Source organism: Heterodontus francisci, chromosome X, assembly GCF_036365525.1.
Source record: "Heterodontus francisci isolate sHetFra1 chromosome X, sHetFra1.hap1, whole genome shotgun sequence".
NCBI classification, from domain to species: Eukaryota; Metazoa; Chordata; class Chondrichthyes; order Heterodontiformes; family Heterodontidae; genus Heterodontus; species Heterodontus francisci.
Genome location: NC_090421.1, coordinates 6,707,956 through 6,722,802, shown reverse-complemented (window position 1 = coordinate 6,722,802; position 14,847 = coordinate 6,707,956). Strand labels below are relative to the sequence as shown.

The following is a 14,847-nucleotide window of genomic DNA, read 5'->3' as shown; positions in this document are numbered from 1 at the left end:
ATGGTGGGGGGTGGCGGGGTTGAGGTGGGGGGAGAAGGGGGATGAAATGATTTATTTTTCTTTTCAGTCTGAAGTTTGTAGGAGGCACAATCATGCAACAGCTGAGTGTTCCATACTGGACTTAGTTTGCTGTGCAACTTATGGAAATGTTCCATCCTTTTCTTAGTTTTCTAATATTTATGAAGCTGCACTGGCAGCTGTTGAGTTAAGTTGATAGAGACGTTAAATTCAGTCTTCTAAGGTACTGTTCAAGGTAGTTTCACTTGTAATCTCTTTCTACAGAACTGTCGTGTGTGCAGTGATTGTGGTTCAAGGTCTGCAGGGAAGCATCCAAATGCGCAGTGGCATCAGAATTATTCAGTGTGTGAGAAATGTTACTGGCAAAGGAACAGGGACAGTGCAGTGTGCACAATATGTGGTAAAACAAATGGACAAACAGATGACATGTTAAACTGCCATATCTGCCAAAAGTAAGTGGCTTTTGCCATTAGTGATTATTAGGTCTGGAAAAGGTGTTCTATTAGCAGCAGACATCATGGCCAACTTCTTCCATAGTAAATCATACTATAGTGTCTTTGTGGAAGTTCATTGGTCTTCTAATATGATTTCTCTCAAATGATTTAAGTTCTCCCACCCCTGTTGATTTGTTGTTAATAATGTCGATGGAACCTAAACCAATGTGGGTGTAATTTAACACTCTTCTGGAGCATAGACAGTGAAATCTTGCTTTGGATTCTATAGAATTTACTGCACAGAAACTGGTTTGAAATAAAAAGCCCATGGGATCTTGGGGACTGTAGCAAACTGGATACAAAATTGGCTCAGTGGCAGGAAACAAAGGGTAATGGTTGACGGGTGTTTTTTGCGGCTAGAAGGCGGTTTCCAGTCGGGTTCCACAGGGCTCAGTACTAGGGCCCCTGCTTTTTGTGGTATACGTTAATGATTTGGACTTAACTGTAGGAGGCATGATCAAGAAGTTTGCAGACAATGCAAAAAATTGGCCGTGCGATCGATAGTGAGGAGGGAAGCTGTAGACTGTAGGAAGATATCAGTGGACTGGTCAGGTGGGCAGAAAAGTGGCAAATGGAATTCAACCCAGAGAAATGTGAGGTGATACATTTGGAGAGGTCAAACAAAGTAAAGGAATACACAGTAAATGGGAGATACTGAGAGGTGCAGAGGAAGTGAGGGACTTTGGAGTGCTTGTCTACAGATCCCTGAAGGTAGTGGGACAGGTTGATAAGGTGGTTAAGAAGGCCAATGGAATACGTTCCTTTATTAGCCGAGGCATAGAATACAAGAGCAGGAAGGTTATGCCGGAGCAAGATAAAACACTAGTTAAGCCACAACGTGAGTACGATGTGCAGTTCTGGTCACCACATTACTGAAAAGATGTAATTGCACTGGAGAGGGTACAGAGGAGACTTATGAGGGTGTTGCCAGGACTGGAAAATTGCAGCTCTGAGGAAAGATTGGATCGGCTGGGGTTGTTTTCCTTGGAATAGAGGAGGCTGAGGGGAGATTTGATTGAGGTATACAAGGTTGTGGGGGGCCTGGATAGAGTGGATAGGAAGGACCTATTTTCCTTAGCAGAGAGGTCAGTGACTAGGGGGCATAGAGTTTAAGTGATTGGTAGAAACATTAGAGGGGAGATGAGGAAAAATGTTTTCACCCAAAGGGAGGTAGGGGTCTGGAACTCGCTGCCTGAAAGGGGAGTGGAGGTAGAAATCCTCAACTCATTTAAAAGGTGTCTGGATATGCACCTGAGGTCCTGTAATCTCCAGGGCTATGGAGCAAGTGGTGGAAAATGGGATTAGACTGGGTGGTTCGTTTTTTGGTAGGTAGTGTCATGATGGGCAGAATGGTCTCCTTTTGTGCTGTAAATTGTAATATTTCTGGTATTTAATGTACTTGTCTACTTCATCTCACTTGAAGTTCTGTATTGAAAACTGTCACTTTTCATTGGCTTGTTGTATTCTTTATTCTCAGGTGGATCCATGCAGACTGTGGTCCTTCATCTCTCCATTTATCAGGGCAACAGTACACGTGTGCAGTGTGTAAAAACCCATCGCAAAACGCAGGCCTTTCGGCCCCTGAGCATGTTGATGCGAGACGATTGAAACTTGGGTCAGCAGAATCAGGTATGGGTTAATTTATTTGGTTGTTTCTGTGAAGTGTTTGGTACTGACCTGGCTGTGGTGAAAATGTTTTTTGCAAGGTAAGTCACAAAGTATTGTATGCACATTTAATTTGACCATTTGGATCTGTTGCACTGCAGGCTTCTGACATATAATTGTAATAAAATGATTTTAGCTTCAGCTAATCTCACCATTACCTGAATGAGCTGGGACTTTGACATTTAATGCATTACCACGTTCTCCTGAATTTGGTAATGACTGCTGACAGTTATAATCAAACAACATTTTTAGTCTATCATACAGTCACTTGGGCAAAATTTGGTCCTGCAACGTTTAGCATGTTACTGTGTGAATGCAGATATAATCTAACAGTTGTACCGTACTTGTGATGTTTATTCACTTGAATAAGAGCATTTCATTGCTAAAATGGTTAGCACATCGTTTTCCTTAATTTCATTTTTGTTTTAACAAACTAACCTATAAAGTCTTAAGTATGGTGTGCATTTGCTGTGTCCTCCTGTGTCATGATTTTGGGTAACACTTTTGAGTTAACATTTAGAATATAAACATTTATAATTTTATATGTAAACTGTTAGGCATGATGTGGGCCACCTGAAACTAGGTGGCATTCTGACACAGTATGAGTTACCTAGCTGGCATTTTGTCCTGCTTGCAGTTACTGGCCCTGATTGTTTGTTTGCTGTGCATTGCAGCCTCCTCTTTTGCAGTCCTTTTTCAGGTTAACAAAAATAATTACCTGGGCCATTCATAACCTATCTGCTTTACACTTGGCCTGCTGGTACTTCTGGCTCCAAAATAGAAGGTTTAAGCAGCAAAATAAAGTTTTGTGATTCCTTTGAGAAAGTTATTGTTGTGCACTGTTATCTAGTTATTTATCATGACCACTTAAAGTTTACTATTGCATGGCAAAAAATGCAGGAAGTAATTGGAGGATTGTGTCTTTATTGTGAAGGAAGAATTCCTTCATCCAGGGTCTACACACACATTGCAGTAGAGTGGATGGTAGTCTGCTCTTTGGGCCATTCTGAGGTAGCAGATATGAGGCACTCAGCAGAGGCCAAAGAATATTTTCAGCCTGGCCTCTCCAGTGGTGTTGCTGAGATCAGCAAATCAGTGATGTGGGGATCAAACTTGTATCTACCAGTAATTATGCAACTGCAAATTCATGCTTTGATGAGTTGCAGTAGTGTCTAAATTTACACACAAAGTGACTGCTGCTGAAGCCTTTGGGGAATTTTAAAAATCAAATTATTTAAATAAACTGAAAGATGTTACTTCCTGTTGTGCAGAGAAAATAAAAGAAACTGAATGGAGTGAAAGACAGAGAAAGGACTTGGAACCAGAAGAACAATTGATGAGTAAATGTGTTTCTGGAGACTCAGTTCACAAGCAGGAGGGTGAGAAATGTGCTTTAAACTGTGGCTGTTATCAGTTTTGAGATACGCCTTGGATTTTCAATCACCTATTAATTTTTGATATCCTTTAATTTTCTGATTGTAATAGAATCATCTGTACGAGTGAATGCTTTCCATTAGAAAAAATCAGATAGTTTCAACATTTTGCTGGTCAAAATATCTGTTCTACCTTTTTTGTGAACTGCTGCAGTCCTTGTGACTGGACTTTCATGGGTATGAAATTGCAGAATATTGACCCAGTGACAATGAAGGAACAAGATGATAAGTGATTTAGAGGGGGCCTAGCTTGGCTGTGATGTCCGTCCCCTGCAATTGAAAACCACCTGATATTCACTGTTCAGACCACTTGGGTGAAATGTTGGAGGGTGACCAATGCCACGGAAACCACACCCCAGCAGAAGTTAGCTGTTTGAGATGAGTGGGTGGGAGGGAAGGAAGAAGAGCGAGAATAAAATTAGGTAGGAAAGAAATCATAGGTTCGGGCTTAATTAGCAAAATATCTAACTTCATTTTATTAAATATCCACATTTTTAAATGGCTGTGTCTGCTGACAACGCAACCACTAGTAGGCGCAGTACTGGCACGTGCACAAATCCAGCCCCATCGACTGAAGTATCACTCTGATGTCTCGGGCAGCTGCTAGTAATAAAAATGGTGCTGCTTAATTTGTCACGAAAACCAAATTAAACCCAAACCCCCCTCAATGGCTGCGATCGCCTCCTCCGTCCCACCCCCAACAGTATCACGCTCCCTCCCGCCATCACTGATTCTCTTCGCTGCTTCCTCCTGCACCAGTCTGCTGGCTCCCCGCCTTGTCGCTGCCTCCCCTCGGCCACTCGCTACTCACCTTTCCGCCTCCCCGCCTCGGCCGCACGCTTCCAGCATCTCTTTTTCCCCCCCCACCACCAGCCGCTCGCTCCTGGCCTCGCCACTTCCCCCATCTCGGCGGCTCGCTCCCTGCACCGCCCCGTCTCTCCTTGGCCGCTTGCTCCACCCTCTGCTTGTTCGGGGGAGCGGGTGGTTGCTGTCCGGTGGAGTGGGGAGCGAGCAGCCAAGCAAGTTGGGGAAGCGGAGAGGCCGGGAGCAAGCGGCCGAGGTGGGGAAGCAGCGAGGCTGGGAGCGAGCGGCCGAAGGGATGGGGGGTGGGAAGCAGTGAGCAGGCAAGGCGGGGTCCTGTTGAGGGGTAATGGAGTCAACGATTGCAGCCATTGAGGGGTTAGGCAACGTTCAGACATCATTGTGTGGTGACGTCGGAGCACGCACGCACAGATTCAAGTTGGCAACGTTCGGACGCACTGATGGTGTCTGCGATTGTTTTGCATACGCTCTGCGTTGTCAGGACACACTCTGTCTTTAAATTTATCTGCAAGTATTCGCTGAATGTGATTTTTCTGTTCCCAAGAAGAGCGAGTGCTTTCTAGATTGAGGTTAAAATGAAACACAAAAAGGAGGCTTATGATGAATGCCAGGTTCATAATACAGTAGAGAATCGAGCAGAATATAGAAAGTGCAGAAAAGAACTGGAAAAAGAAAATAAGAGGGGCAACGAAAGTGTATGAGAAAAGATTAGTTGGTAATATAAAAGGAATACTAAAGTCTTTTAGAAATATATAAATAGATGAAGGATGGGCAGATTAGGGACCAAAAAGGATATCTTGTGGAGACAGAGGGCATGGATGAGGTACTAAATGAGTACTTTGCATCTGTTTTCACAAAAGAAGAGGATGCTGCCAATATCACAGAAAAGGAGCAGGAGGTAGAGCGATTGGATAAAAGTAGTTGTAGAAACGGTGCTTAAAAGGTGGGCAGCACTCAAAGTAGTAAAGTCGCCCTGTCTGGATGGGATGCATCCTAGGTTGCTGAAGGAAGTAAGGATGGATAAAGGCCTGCTACCCGACGGGACCCGACGACATGTGTCGGGGTCGGGTCGGGCCGCTCTTCCAGGTCCGGCCTTCGGGCTCGGGTCAGGCCGGGCCAGGTCCAGGTCAGACACACACAGCAATTCTTGCTGTAAGTGTTGAAAGTTTAAAAACTTACCTGAGCTGCGAGTCTGGGATGTCAAGCAGGGAAAATCTTGAGTCTGCGCAGTGAGAATGTGAGCATCTCTATGATGTCATCACACTCATGCTGCAGCTTCCAGAAGATTGGGAGTCGGAAGGTAAGTAAAGGGGACATTGCGGTGGTCGGGTCGGGCCGGACTCCGGGGAGGTTGGGGGGGGAAATGGAGGGACTCTGGCCGGGTTGGGCTTGGTTCTGGCGGGTTCGGGTCGAGTTATTTTTGTGACTTGAGCAGGCCTTTAAGGATGGAAATAAAATTCTGTGTATGCTGCACTGAAAAATTCAATGTAAACATTTCTTAATGGGACGTTCAGTGTTGAAAATGTCCACACTTGCGTGTTACATTTCTATGTAACACCAATAGCACTAATAGGATTTCCAGTGTTTATATTGTGCCTTGTCTGTAACAGCTCCATCACTGAATGGTGCAGTGGATTCTGCCACAGTTCCATCTCTGCCATTGTTTGGAGTTGTAGGTATATTTTGCAGTTTTGACCTCCAAATCTGGTGATCTGGACTCACACTGCTCGCTCTTGAGAATCTGGTCTGTTGGCATGCCCTGCTAGCCACCCAGCCCATCACTTTTCAGTGATATTTTGGTGCCTTTCTCTGCTCCTATATGGCCCTCTGGACTACTGCAGCCAGCTAACCTGCTCCTCTGACTTCCTGCCAGCAATGCAGTAGGAAATCCTCCAGTTGTCTCAAGGTACTTCACAATGAACTACTCTCTGGAGTTACTGTTATGAAGCTGAATACAGCAGCCATTCTGCTAGCAATGCCTTATTAAAAGGAATGAAAGGAATGGCCTATGTTTTTTGGTGATCTTGATTTGAGTGGGAAATGTTGACCAGGGCATCGCGAGAATGCTTTGCTGCTCTTTGAATAGGGCCATGGGATCTTTAACATTCACTTGAAATGTAGAAGGGGCCTCAATTTAAACTTTATCCATTTCATTGTATCTCTGACAATGCAGCATTCCCCTTTATGCTGCATTGGAGCATCAGCTCAAATTCTGGTGTGGGGCTTGAACCAACGATCCTCTGCCACAGAAGCTGACGTGAATGAGGCAAGCAGAGAAATTTTACTTTTTAAAAACCATGAAAGCTAACCAAGAGTTGTTTAGAATTCACAACTGTACCTTCACTGAAGTGCCAGGAGGGTGCATTGCAATTGAAGCCTTCGAATATTGTGAAATGTCCTTTACAATGGCCCAGCTATGTCCTGTGCACACAAAACAGGACAAGTCCAACCCGGCCAATTACCGCCCCATCAGTCTACTCTCAATCATCAGTAAAGTGATGGAAGGTGTCTTCGACCGTGCTATCAAGCGGCACTTGCTTAACAATGACCTGCTCAGTGACGCTCAGTTTGGGTTCTGCCAGGGCCACTCAGCTCCTGACCTCATTACAGCCTTGGTTCAAACGTGGACAAAAGAGCTGAACTCAAGAGGTGAGGTGAGAGTGACTGCCCTTGACATCAAGGCACCATTTGACCGAGTATGGCATCAAGGAGCCCTAGCAAAACTGAGGTCAATGGGAATCAGGGGGAAAACCCTCCGCTGGCTGGAGTCATACCTAGCGCAGAGGAAGATGGTTGTGGTTGTTGGAGGTCAATCATCTGAGCTCCAGGACATCACTGCAGGAGTTCCTCAGGGTAGTGTCCTAGACCCAGCCATCTTCAGATGCTTCATCAATGACCTTCCTTCAATCATAAGGTCAAAAGTGGGGATGTTCGCTCATGATTGCACAATGCTCAGCACCATACGCGACTCCTCAGATACTGAAGCAGTCAGTGTAGAAATTCAGCAAGACCTGGACAATATCCAGGTTTCGTCTGATGTGTGGCGTAAATGTTACTTGCCACTTAAGTGCCAGGCAATGGCCATCTCCAACAAGAGAGAATCTAACCATCTCCCCCTGACATTCAATGGCATTACAATCGCTGAATCCCCCACTATCAACATCCTAGGTGTTACCGTTGACCAGAAACTGAACTGGAGTAGCCATGTAAATACCGTGGCGACAAGAGCAGGTCAGAGGCTGGGGATCCTGCGGCGAGTAACTCACCTCCTTACTCCCCAAAGCCTGTCCACCATCTACAAGGCACAAGTCAGGAGTGTGATGGAATACTCTCCGCTTGCCTGGATGGGTGAAGCTCCAACAACACTCAAGAAGCTCAACACCATCCAGGAAAAAGCAGCCAGCTTGATTGGCACCCCATTCACAAACATTCACTCCCTCCACCACCGACGCACAGTGGCAGCGGTGTGTACCATCTACAAGATGCACTGCAGCAATGCACCAAGGCTCCTTAGACAGCAACTTCCAAACCCACAACCTCTACCAACTAGAAGGACAATGGCAGCAAATGCTTGGGAGCACCACCACCTGCAAGTTCCCCTCCAAGTCTCACGCCATCCTGACTTGGAACTGTATCGCCGTTCCTTCACTATCGCTGGGTCAAAATCCTGGAACTCCCCTCCTAACAGCACTGTGGGTGTACCTACACCACAGTTCAAGAAGGCAGCTCACCACCACCTTCTCGAGGGCAATTAGGGATGGGCAATAAATGCTGGCCTAGCCAGCGATGCCCACATCCCATGAATGAATCAAAAAAAAACCTTGCATGCTTGTAATTTAACCCCTGAGGCCAGTTATTTCTACATCAAACTAAAAAATTTAACTATATTACAATATGTTCTCAGTCTCCAATGATTTCAATAACTTTTGTCTCCTTTTATTCCTCAATCTTAATTTGTGATATTTGTCTTGAGAAATTTGCCATTGCTAATTTTCCCAAATATTCTATGAAAGAAATAGAGGATTAACAAAATTGGTGTTCTAGGTAGGTGGTAGAGAGCTACTGGTGGAGTGGTAATTTTTATTTTGTTTTGATAGATTCCATTGATACCAGCAGTAACATGGAAACAGAAATTCAAAAACAAACATCGGAAGTTGGCACCACAGAGCAGGTGGAATCTCAATCTCATGATTCTTCTGAGGAAGATGGAGTTCAAGACTTAACTGCAGTGAAAGAATTTGAACATGAGAAACCCGACGAGGGATTCCATTCTTCTCAAAATGCAGAGGTTCATCAGACTTCTGAAATTGGGGCAGGCACTCCACACTCTGAGAGCATTAAAAGTTCAGTGGAGTCTTTCTCTGCAGAAAGAAAATTACCGGAACATTTTAGTTTGGACATGACAGACCACCCAGAAAATTTTATACAGGAGAAGGAAATGAAAATGGAGAGCTCAGTATCTGTTTTAGACCAGGTAGAGACTAGTGTTCCTACAGAGACTGGGGTTAGTCTCACTAGTTCCAATGCAGTGGAGACCAAAGCCAATCATCTTGTCTCAGACCCTGACCTGATGGACTCTGCCAGTAATTCTACTGAAGCACAGTTAGACTCTGCCTCCTCTCTTTTGATCAAGCAGGAGACTGACAAAATCCAAACAGACAAAACTGAACTCTGTGATATTCCTGCTGACTCTACTTGTGGCTTCATGGAGAGAGGTGAAGTTTCTGATGTAGTCTCAGATGGGATGGGAACCAGGAATAATCCTGTTGAGATGGAAACAAATGATATTGTGACCCCTATGGAGGTTATACCTGCAGTAAATAAGCTAAAGATTGAGCAAGATGCTCAAATGGAGGTGCAGGATATTGTGAGCACAGACACTGTCTGTAGCATGTTCATTAAATCTGAGATTGTGGAGGAAATGTCAAATCAAAGTCAAACTGACTCGAACAGCACCTGCTTAGAACCAGATTTTTCAGTTACTTTGGATCGTGATGCAGGCTTGGCTTCCATGGATGTTTGTATGACAGCAGCAGATGATGTTTCTCCGAGGGTGGAAGAAGAGGCTGACAAGTCAAATTCAGACCTGCGGCTAACAGAAACTGAAGATTCCCTGCCAGCTGACCCTGGTATGATGAAAGGTGAATCTGGCAAGCCTGCTATCATGAAGAGGCGATTTTCGCCAGGTCGGCCTCGAGTCAAACAGGTGAGGGAGGAAGGGTGTTTTTGTTTTTAGGTGGTGGTTAAAATGGGGGCAAGGTGGTCCATTTTGTGAAACGATTGTGAATGGATGTGACTAACGTTGTGTGCAGGAGAGCACGCACGTATGCATACTTTTTTCTCCCTTCCGTAGCTCAGGGATGTTGAAGCCAATTGTAGATGGCGAACAACATGGGCTGGGAACAAGTGGCTGTGCAAGCCATGAAGTTTACAGTACAAAAAGAAAGCCATTCAGCCTGTTGTCTCTTTGCTAGATCAATCCAAAACTAATCCCGCTGCCTTGTTCTCTCCTTCTGCTTCAAATAATTATTCCATTTTCCCTTAAAGGATCCAAAGGTTTCAGACAATTCTAAATTGTCCTCTCATCACTTAATGAACGGAAATCATCTTTCCCCATGCCCCCATCAAAACTCTTGGAATTTTAAAAGCTTCCAGGCTAAATCTCTTGGCCTTTTCTACTATAGTGCAAATCGGGCTAGTATCCCAAGTTTCTCCTCGTATTTATAGTTTCCCATCCTTGGCATAATTTTGCTGTAAGCTCTCTGTGGCTTTAATGCCCTTTCCATAATGGTATGCCCAAACCTGAGCAGACTACTTGCTAACTGTGGCCTAACCAGTGTTTTGTGCAATTCATCAATACTTTTATATGCCTACTTTATGGCCCTGTTTTTTTTTTTAAAAAGGCAAAATGCTGTTGACCTTTTTATGGCTAGGTCTACGTACATTTGAACCGTTAGGGAATTATGTATTTGACCTCTAGGTCTATTAATTTTCCTCTCTATTATGTCATTAAATGACATTTACCACCTGTCACCCATTCTACTAACCTGTCTGTCACCCTGAAATATTTTACAGTCCTCTCTGTTTAATAATCCTACTTCTCTGTTGTCAGTAACCTTTGAGTTTGTGCATCCCCTGCTCTATCCCTGAATCTGTGTCTTTCTCCAGTTTCTCTTCTCTCACCTCATACCCCCTCTAAACTCCCCTTGTTCACGAAACCCACTTCTTACTCCCTTGATACCATTTCCACTAAACCGCTGACCAGCCAACTTCCCTTTTTGCACCCCTCATGCTGTTAATTGTCTGTTAATTGTATGCAGGTGGACAGTATTAACTGAGGTTTCACTTGAGCACATAGAGACATTTATTGAAACTATGGTGTGGATGAGTTAGGAGGTGTATGCTTGTAATGTTTAACTATGTAAATAAATGTAAGACTGAGTAAAGGTTGGCTCCAGTACTATTCTTCACCAGCTGATTTTCCAGAATATAACATGCTAGCTGACTATAAATGTATCCCTCTCCCTTTCAAAATGATTATTACCGCCCCTCATCAAAAAACCCACCCTCAACTCTTTAAAAACTACTGCTCCATCTCCAACCTCCCTTTCCTCTGCCTGAATAAATTGCCTCCCAAATCTGTGCCTGTCTTTCCTGCAGCTTCATGTTTGAATCTGTCCAATCAACTTTCCATCTCTGCCACAATGCCAAAATGGCCCTAATCGTAGTCCGGAATGACATCCACCTATGACTGTGTAGTGTGTTGTAGAAAGACAGACTTGAATTTGTATTGCACCTTTCATGACCTCAGGATGTCTCAAAGCATTTTACAGCCAATGAAGGACTTTTAGAAGTGTAGTTGCTGTTGAGGTAGGAAACACTGTAGCCAAATTGTGAACAGCAAGATTCCACAAACAGCAGTGTGATAACGACCAGATTTTTTTGTGTGGTGGTTGAGGGATAAATATTAGCCAGGACACTGGGGAAAAACACTCTTGCTCTTCACAAAGTGTCGTGGGATCTTTTACGCTTCTCATCTGAAAGACTGCAACACAAGATAGTGCAGCACTCCCTCAGTACTGCACTGGAGTGTCAGTCTGGAATTTATGCTCAAGTCCCTGGAGTGGGTCTTGAATCCACCACCTGATTCAGAGACAAGAAAGCTACTCACTGAGCCATGGCTGACATCTATCATTCCTATTATTCCTCCTCTTCTCCATTGTTCAGTTCAGTGGGGCTGCCCTACGTTGGTTCCACTCAACATACTTGATTGTAAGCAGAGCATTTCCACCTATGGTTTCTCATCCTGCCTCTGCATTATTACTTCTGGAGGCCCCGCTCTTCTTCTGTATGCTGTCTCCTGGCAACAACATCTGTAGGCATAAGATTATCTTTCACATGTATGCTGGTGAAACTCTGTCTACCTCTCTAACGCCATCTCTCAAACCCTCCACTGTCTCTGTCAGAGTGCTTGTCAGACATCCAGTGTTGGATGAGTCACTAGTCATTCATCTTGTTGCTGCTTGTACGATTTGTCTCTGTTCAAAATTCATGTTCTGCTTTCCTATATAAGCATGTGCGCTTCATAGTCATATGTGAAGTGCTTTGATATGTACTTAAGAGACTTATTTATATGCTATATAAATGCAAGTCTGTCTTCAAATTAATTTGACTATTGTGTGCACTTTCCTGCACTGTCATCAAAGCATGACGGGCAATATTAAGTGAACAACAGTTGCTGCTGCTGTCAGCTATGGATTTTCTGGATGCCAAGGCCAGAATGACAGCGCAGGGGAGAGATCATGTAGTCTAAGGCTATTTTGAGGGAGGGAGATCCCTCCCTCTGAGTTTGGATGACACTATCCAATGTACTCAATATTGCACTCAAAGATAGGTAATCTAACTTAAAAAAAAAAACTCTTTTTTTTCCCCCCAGTGAAGTTTAAAACATTTTGGTTATTATAAATTATTTTGCTTCAACAGGGCCGTTGCAACAGTTTTCCAGGTAAAAAGCGACCTCGTGGTGGTGGACATGTTGGGCGAGGGCGAGGGCGATCACGTTTGAAGTCTGTATCTGGAATCTTGGAGTCTCTGGGGGTAAGAATTAAATGTTTTGGGTAACAGTGCAGAGGGATTATTTTGGGAAACAATTAGTCACTTATGGATGTTTTTGTAATTTTCCCAAATCAGGAGGGCTTAGTATGGCGCATTTGTGCTACAAAAGTACATGATGCAAGTTTGTGACCACATTTTTCCCTATGTGTTTTTTAAAATCTTATTTGGGCCATTGGGAGAGTGAGGTACTTCTCCATAGGCATACTGGGAAAATCTGAGGCCCAGTCAATCTTCACTTTTATCTGTTTAATAAACAGTAGTTATGGTCGAGCAGCATGAGCAGAAGTGAGAAGTCCATTCTTCAAATTGGGGTATGTTGCATAAAGTGAAAGGAATTGAAAATGGGTAAAAGGTGGATTATAACTTAGTCAGATGTGTTCAGTGGATATCAATCATCATTTCATCTTAATAATTAAGACTCATTAAAGCCAGTTTGTATTGCCTATTTTGAAAACCTGGGTTTTATTTTTTCTTTAAATTTTATTTTACAAAAAGAGGAAATTAATGTAGGTAAAAACTGGATAAGTTTTTTTTGAACATTGCTAAAACTCAAAGCAAGCAAAGGGTTTTTTTAAAAAGGTGCAGTAAAGATAAATTATCTACAATTACTTATAAGGGTCACAGGCATCAGTTTTGAGACCTACCATTAAACTCTCACTTAGACTTAGGACGGGGCATATGTTTATTGTGGCTCCAGCCACTTACCTACCACGATGATGGTAGAACAATCAAAAAGTTGTTGGAAAATATGTGTTAGGGGATGGTTGTGATCTTCCCTTCAGTAAGTGATGCCTTGGTGTGTCATCCAAGCTAGCCATTGATTGATGAAGTCAGTCTTCAGAGGATTAATTGTGTCAGTGCAATGCTTTGCTTTCTCCATATCAGATTAGCAATGATAAACTGAGGTTTCCTGTAGTATAACGAGCATTGTCCTCACAGCAGTACCTAAAGATGATTCAGGTCCTCTTTTTAAAAAAAAAATTCAAATTGCATTTAATTTCTTTTCCCGCTGGAAATCAAGTCGATGATGTGCATGTATCATTTTTGTGATAGCATGCATTGTGCATGCTGATGTCACAGACGTGGTGTGCACACACCTCTGGACCTGATCTTTATCGAGAAAACCATGAGAATTTTTTCCCTGTCAAATTCAAGAGAAATTGTATTTTTCTCAAACCAATTCATCGCCTGAAAAAAATTCCAGGAGTATAACTGGAAATCATTTTTAAAAAAAACTGATTTGAATGTCTATTCATTCTTGTGCTGAACTGTCTTTTTCATGTCTCAGGCTACAGGGGTGGATACATCGCCAAGTAAAGATGATGATGACGACGATGATACAATGCACAACACAGTGGTTCTCTTCTCCACTGAAGACAAATTTATTCTCTTGCAGGTAGGATTTCTCATTCCTAGGATGATTATTAAATGGTTATAAGTTGATTAACGTGAGCTGAAGATGCAATAGACCCCTGATTATCGGCACTCCTGTTATACACACTTTAGATTATGCACAAGAATTTACTTGGGAGTTGGACTTAGTTTTGAATAAACCATCTAAAATGCAGTTGATTTTAATTTTTTCATTGATTCTGGGTTCTTGACTTAACAGGGTAAGTTGTCATCTGGATGTTCAGTACCTGATTTATGGTCCACGTAGCTGATGATTTAGTTTCAGCAAACTGGTTGAGGCTTCAGGTTGTGTTGTTGATGGACTTTCCTAGGGTTCTTGTGTATTCAACTCTTCTTTGGCCTCCTTATCTTGAGAGACAATGGGTAAGCGCCTGGAGGTGGTCAGTGGTGTGTGGAGCAGCGCCTGGAGTGGCTATAAAGGCCAATTCTAGAGTGGCAGGCTCTTCCACAGGTGCTGCAGAAAAATTTGTTTGTCGGGGCTGTTACACAGTTGTCTCTCCCCTTGCGCTTTTGTCTTTTTTCCTGCCAACTGCTAAGTCTCTTCGATTTGCCACACTTTAGCTTCAACTCTAAATCTTGAATAATGGGCTAATTAACATCATTATAGTAGTGGGTTCTCCCAAGGAGTATTATGACCTTGTGTTGTTCAAGGGAATCTCTTAAGATATTGATTCAAAAAAGCAAGTGGTGCCTGTGCTAATTGTTGATTCAGATACCTGAAGAATTTGGTGGCTGCCGACATCGACTTGCACACAGTTCTTGGTGACTGTGCTGACAACGGACAAGGAATAAGGTCTTTCCTTTTTTTATTCTAATGGTAAAATTCCAATGCAGGTTAAGCATCTGGTGTTTATATATAAAAAAAAAGCTTGTCTTCATGGGTTAGA

The 14,847-nt window shown here is 43.3% G+C and overlaps 1 protein-coding gene across 20 annotated transcripts in view; it reads left to right on the top strand.

Annotated features, from left to right (window-relative positions):
• The window catches only part of kmt2d (lysine (K)-specific methyltransferase 2D), a 250,592-nt gene that overhangs the window by 70,064 nt on the left and 165,681 nt on the right, over nt 1-14,847 (top strand). For all 20 annotated transcript variants that reach the window (XM_068024872.1, XM_068024871.1, XM_068024870.1 and 17 more), the window contains 6 exons: nt 283-470; nt 1,990-2,141; nt 3,449-3,556; nt 8,530-9,638; nt 12,416-12,529; nt 13,836-13,943. In XM_068024872.1, coding sequence (XP_067880973.1) covers nt 283-470; nt 1,990-2,141; nt 3,449-3,556; nt 8,530-9,638; nt 12,416-12,529; nt 13,836-13,943 — 1,779 coding nt within the window. The remainder of the gene's footprint in view (nt 1-282; nt 471-1,989; nt 2,142-3,448; nt 3,557-8,529; nt 9,639-12,415; nt 12,530-13,835; nt 13,944-14,847) is intronic.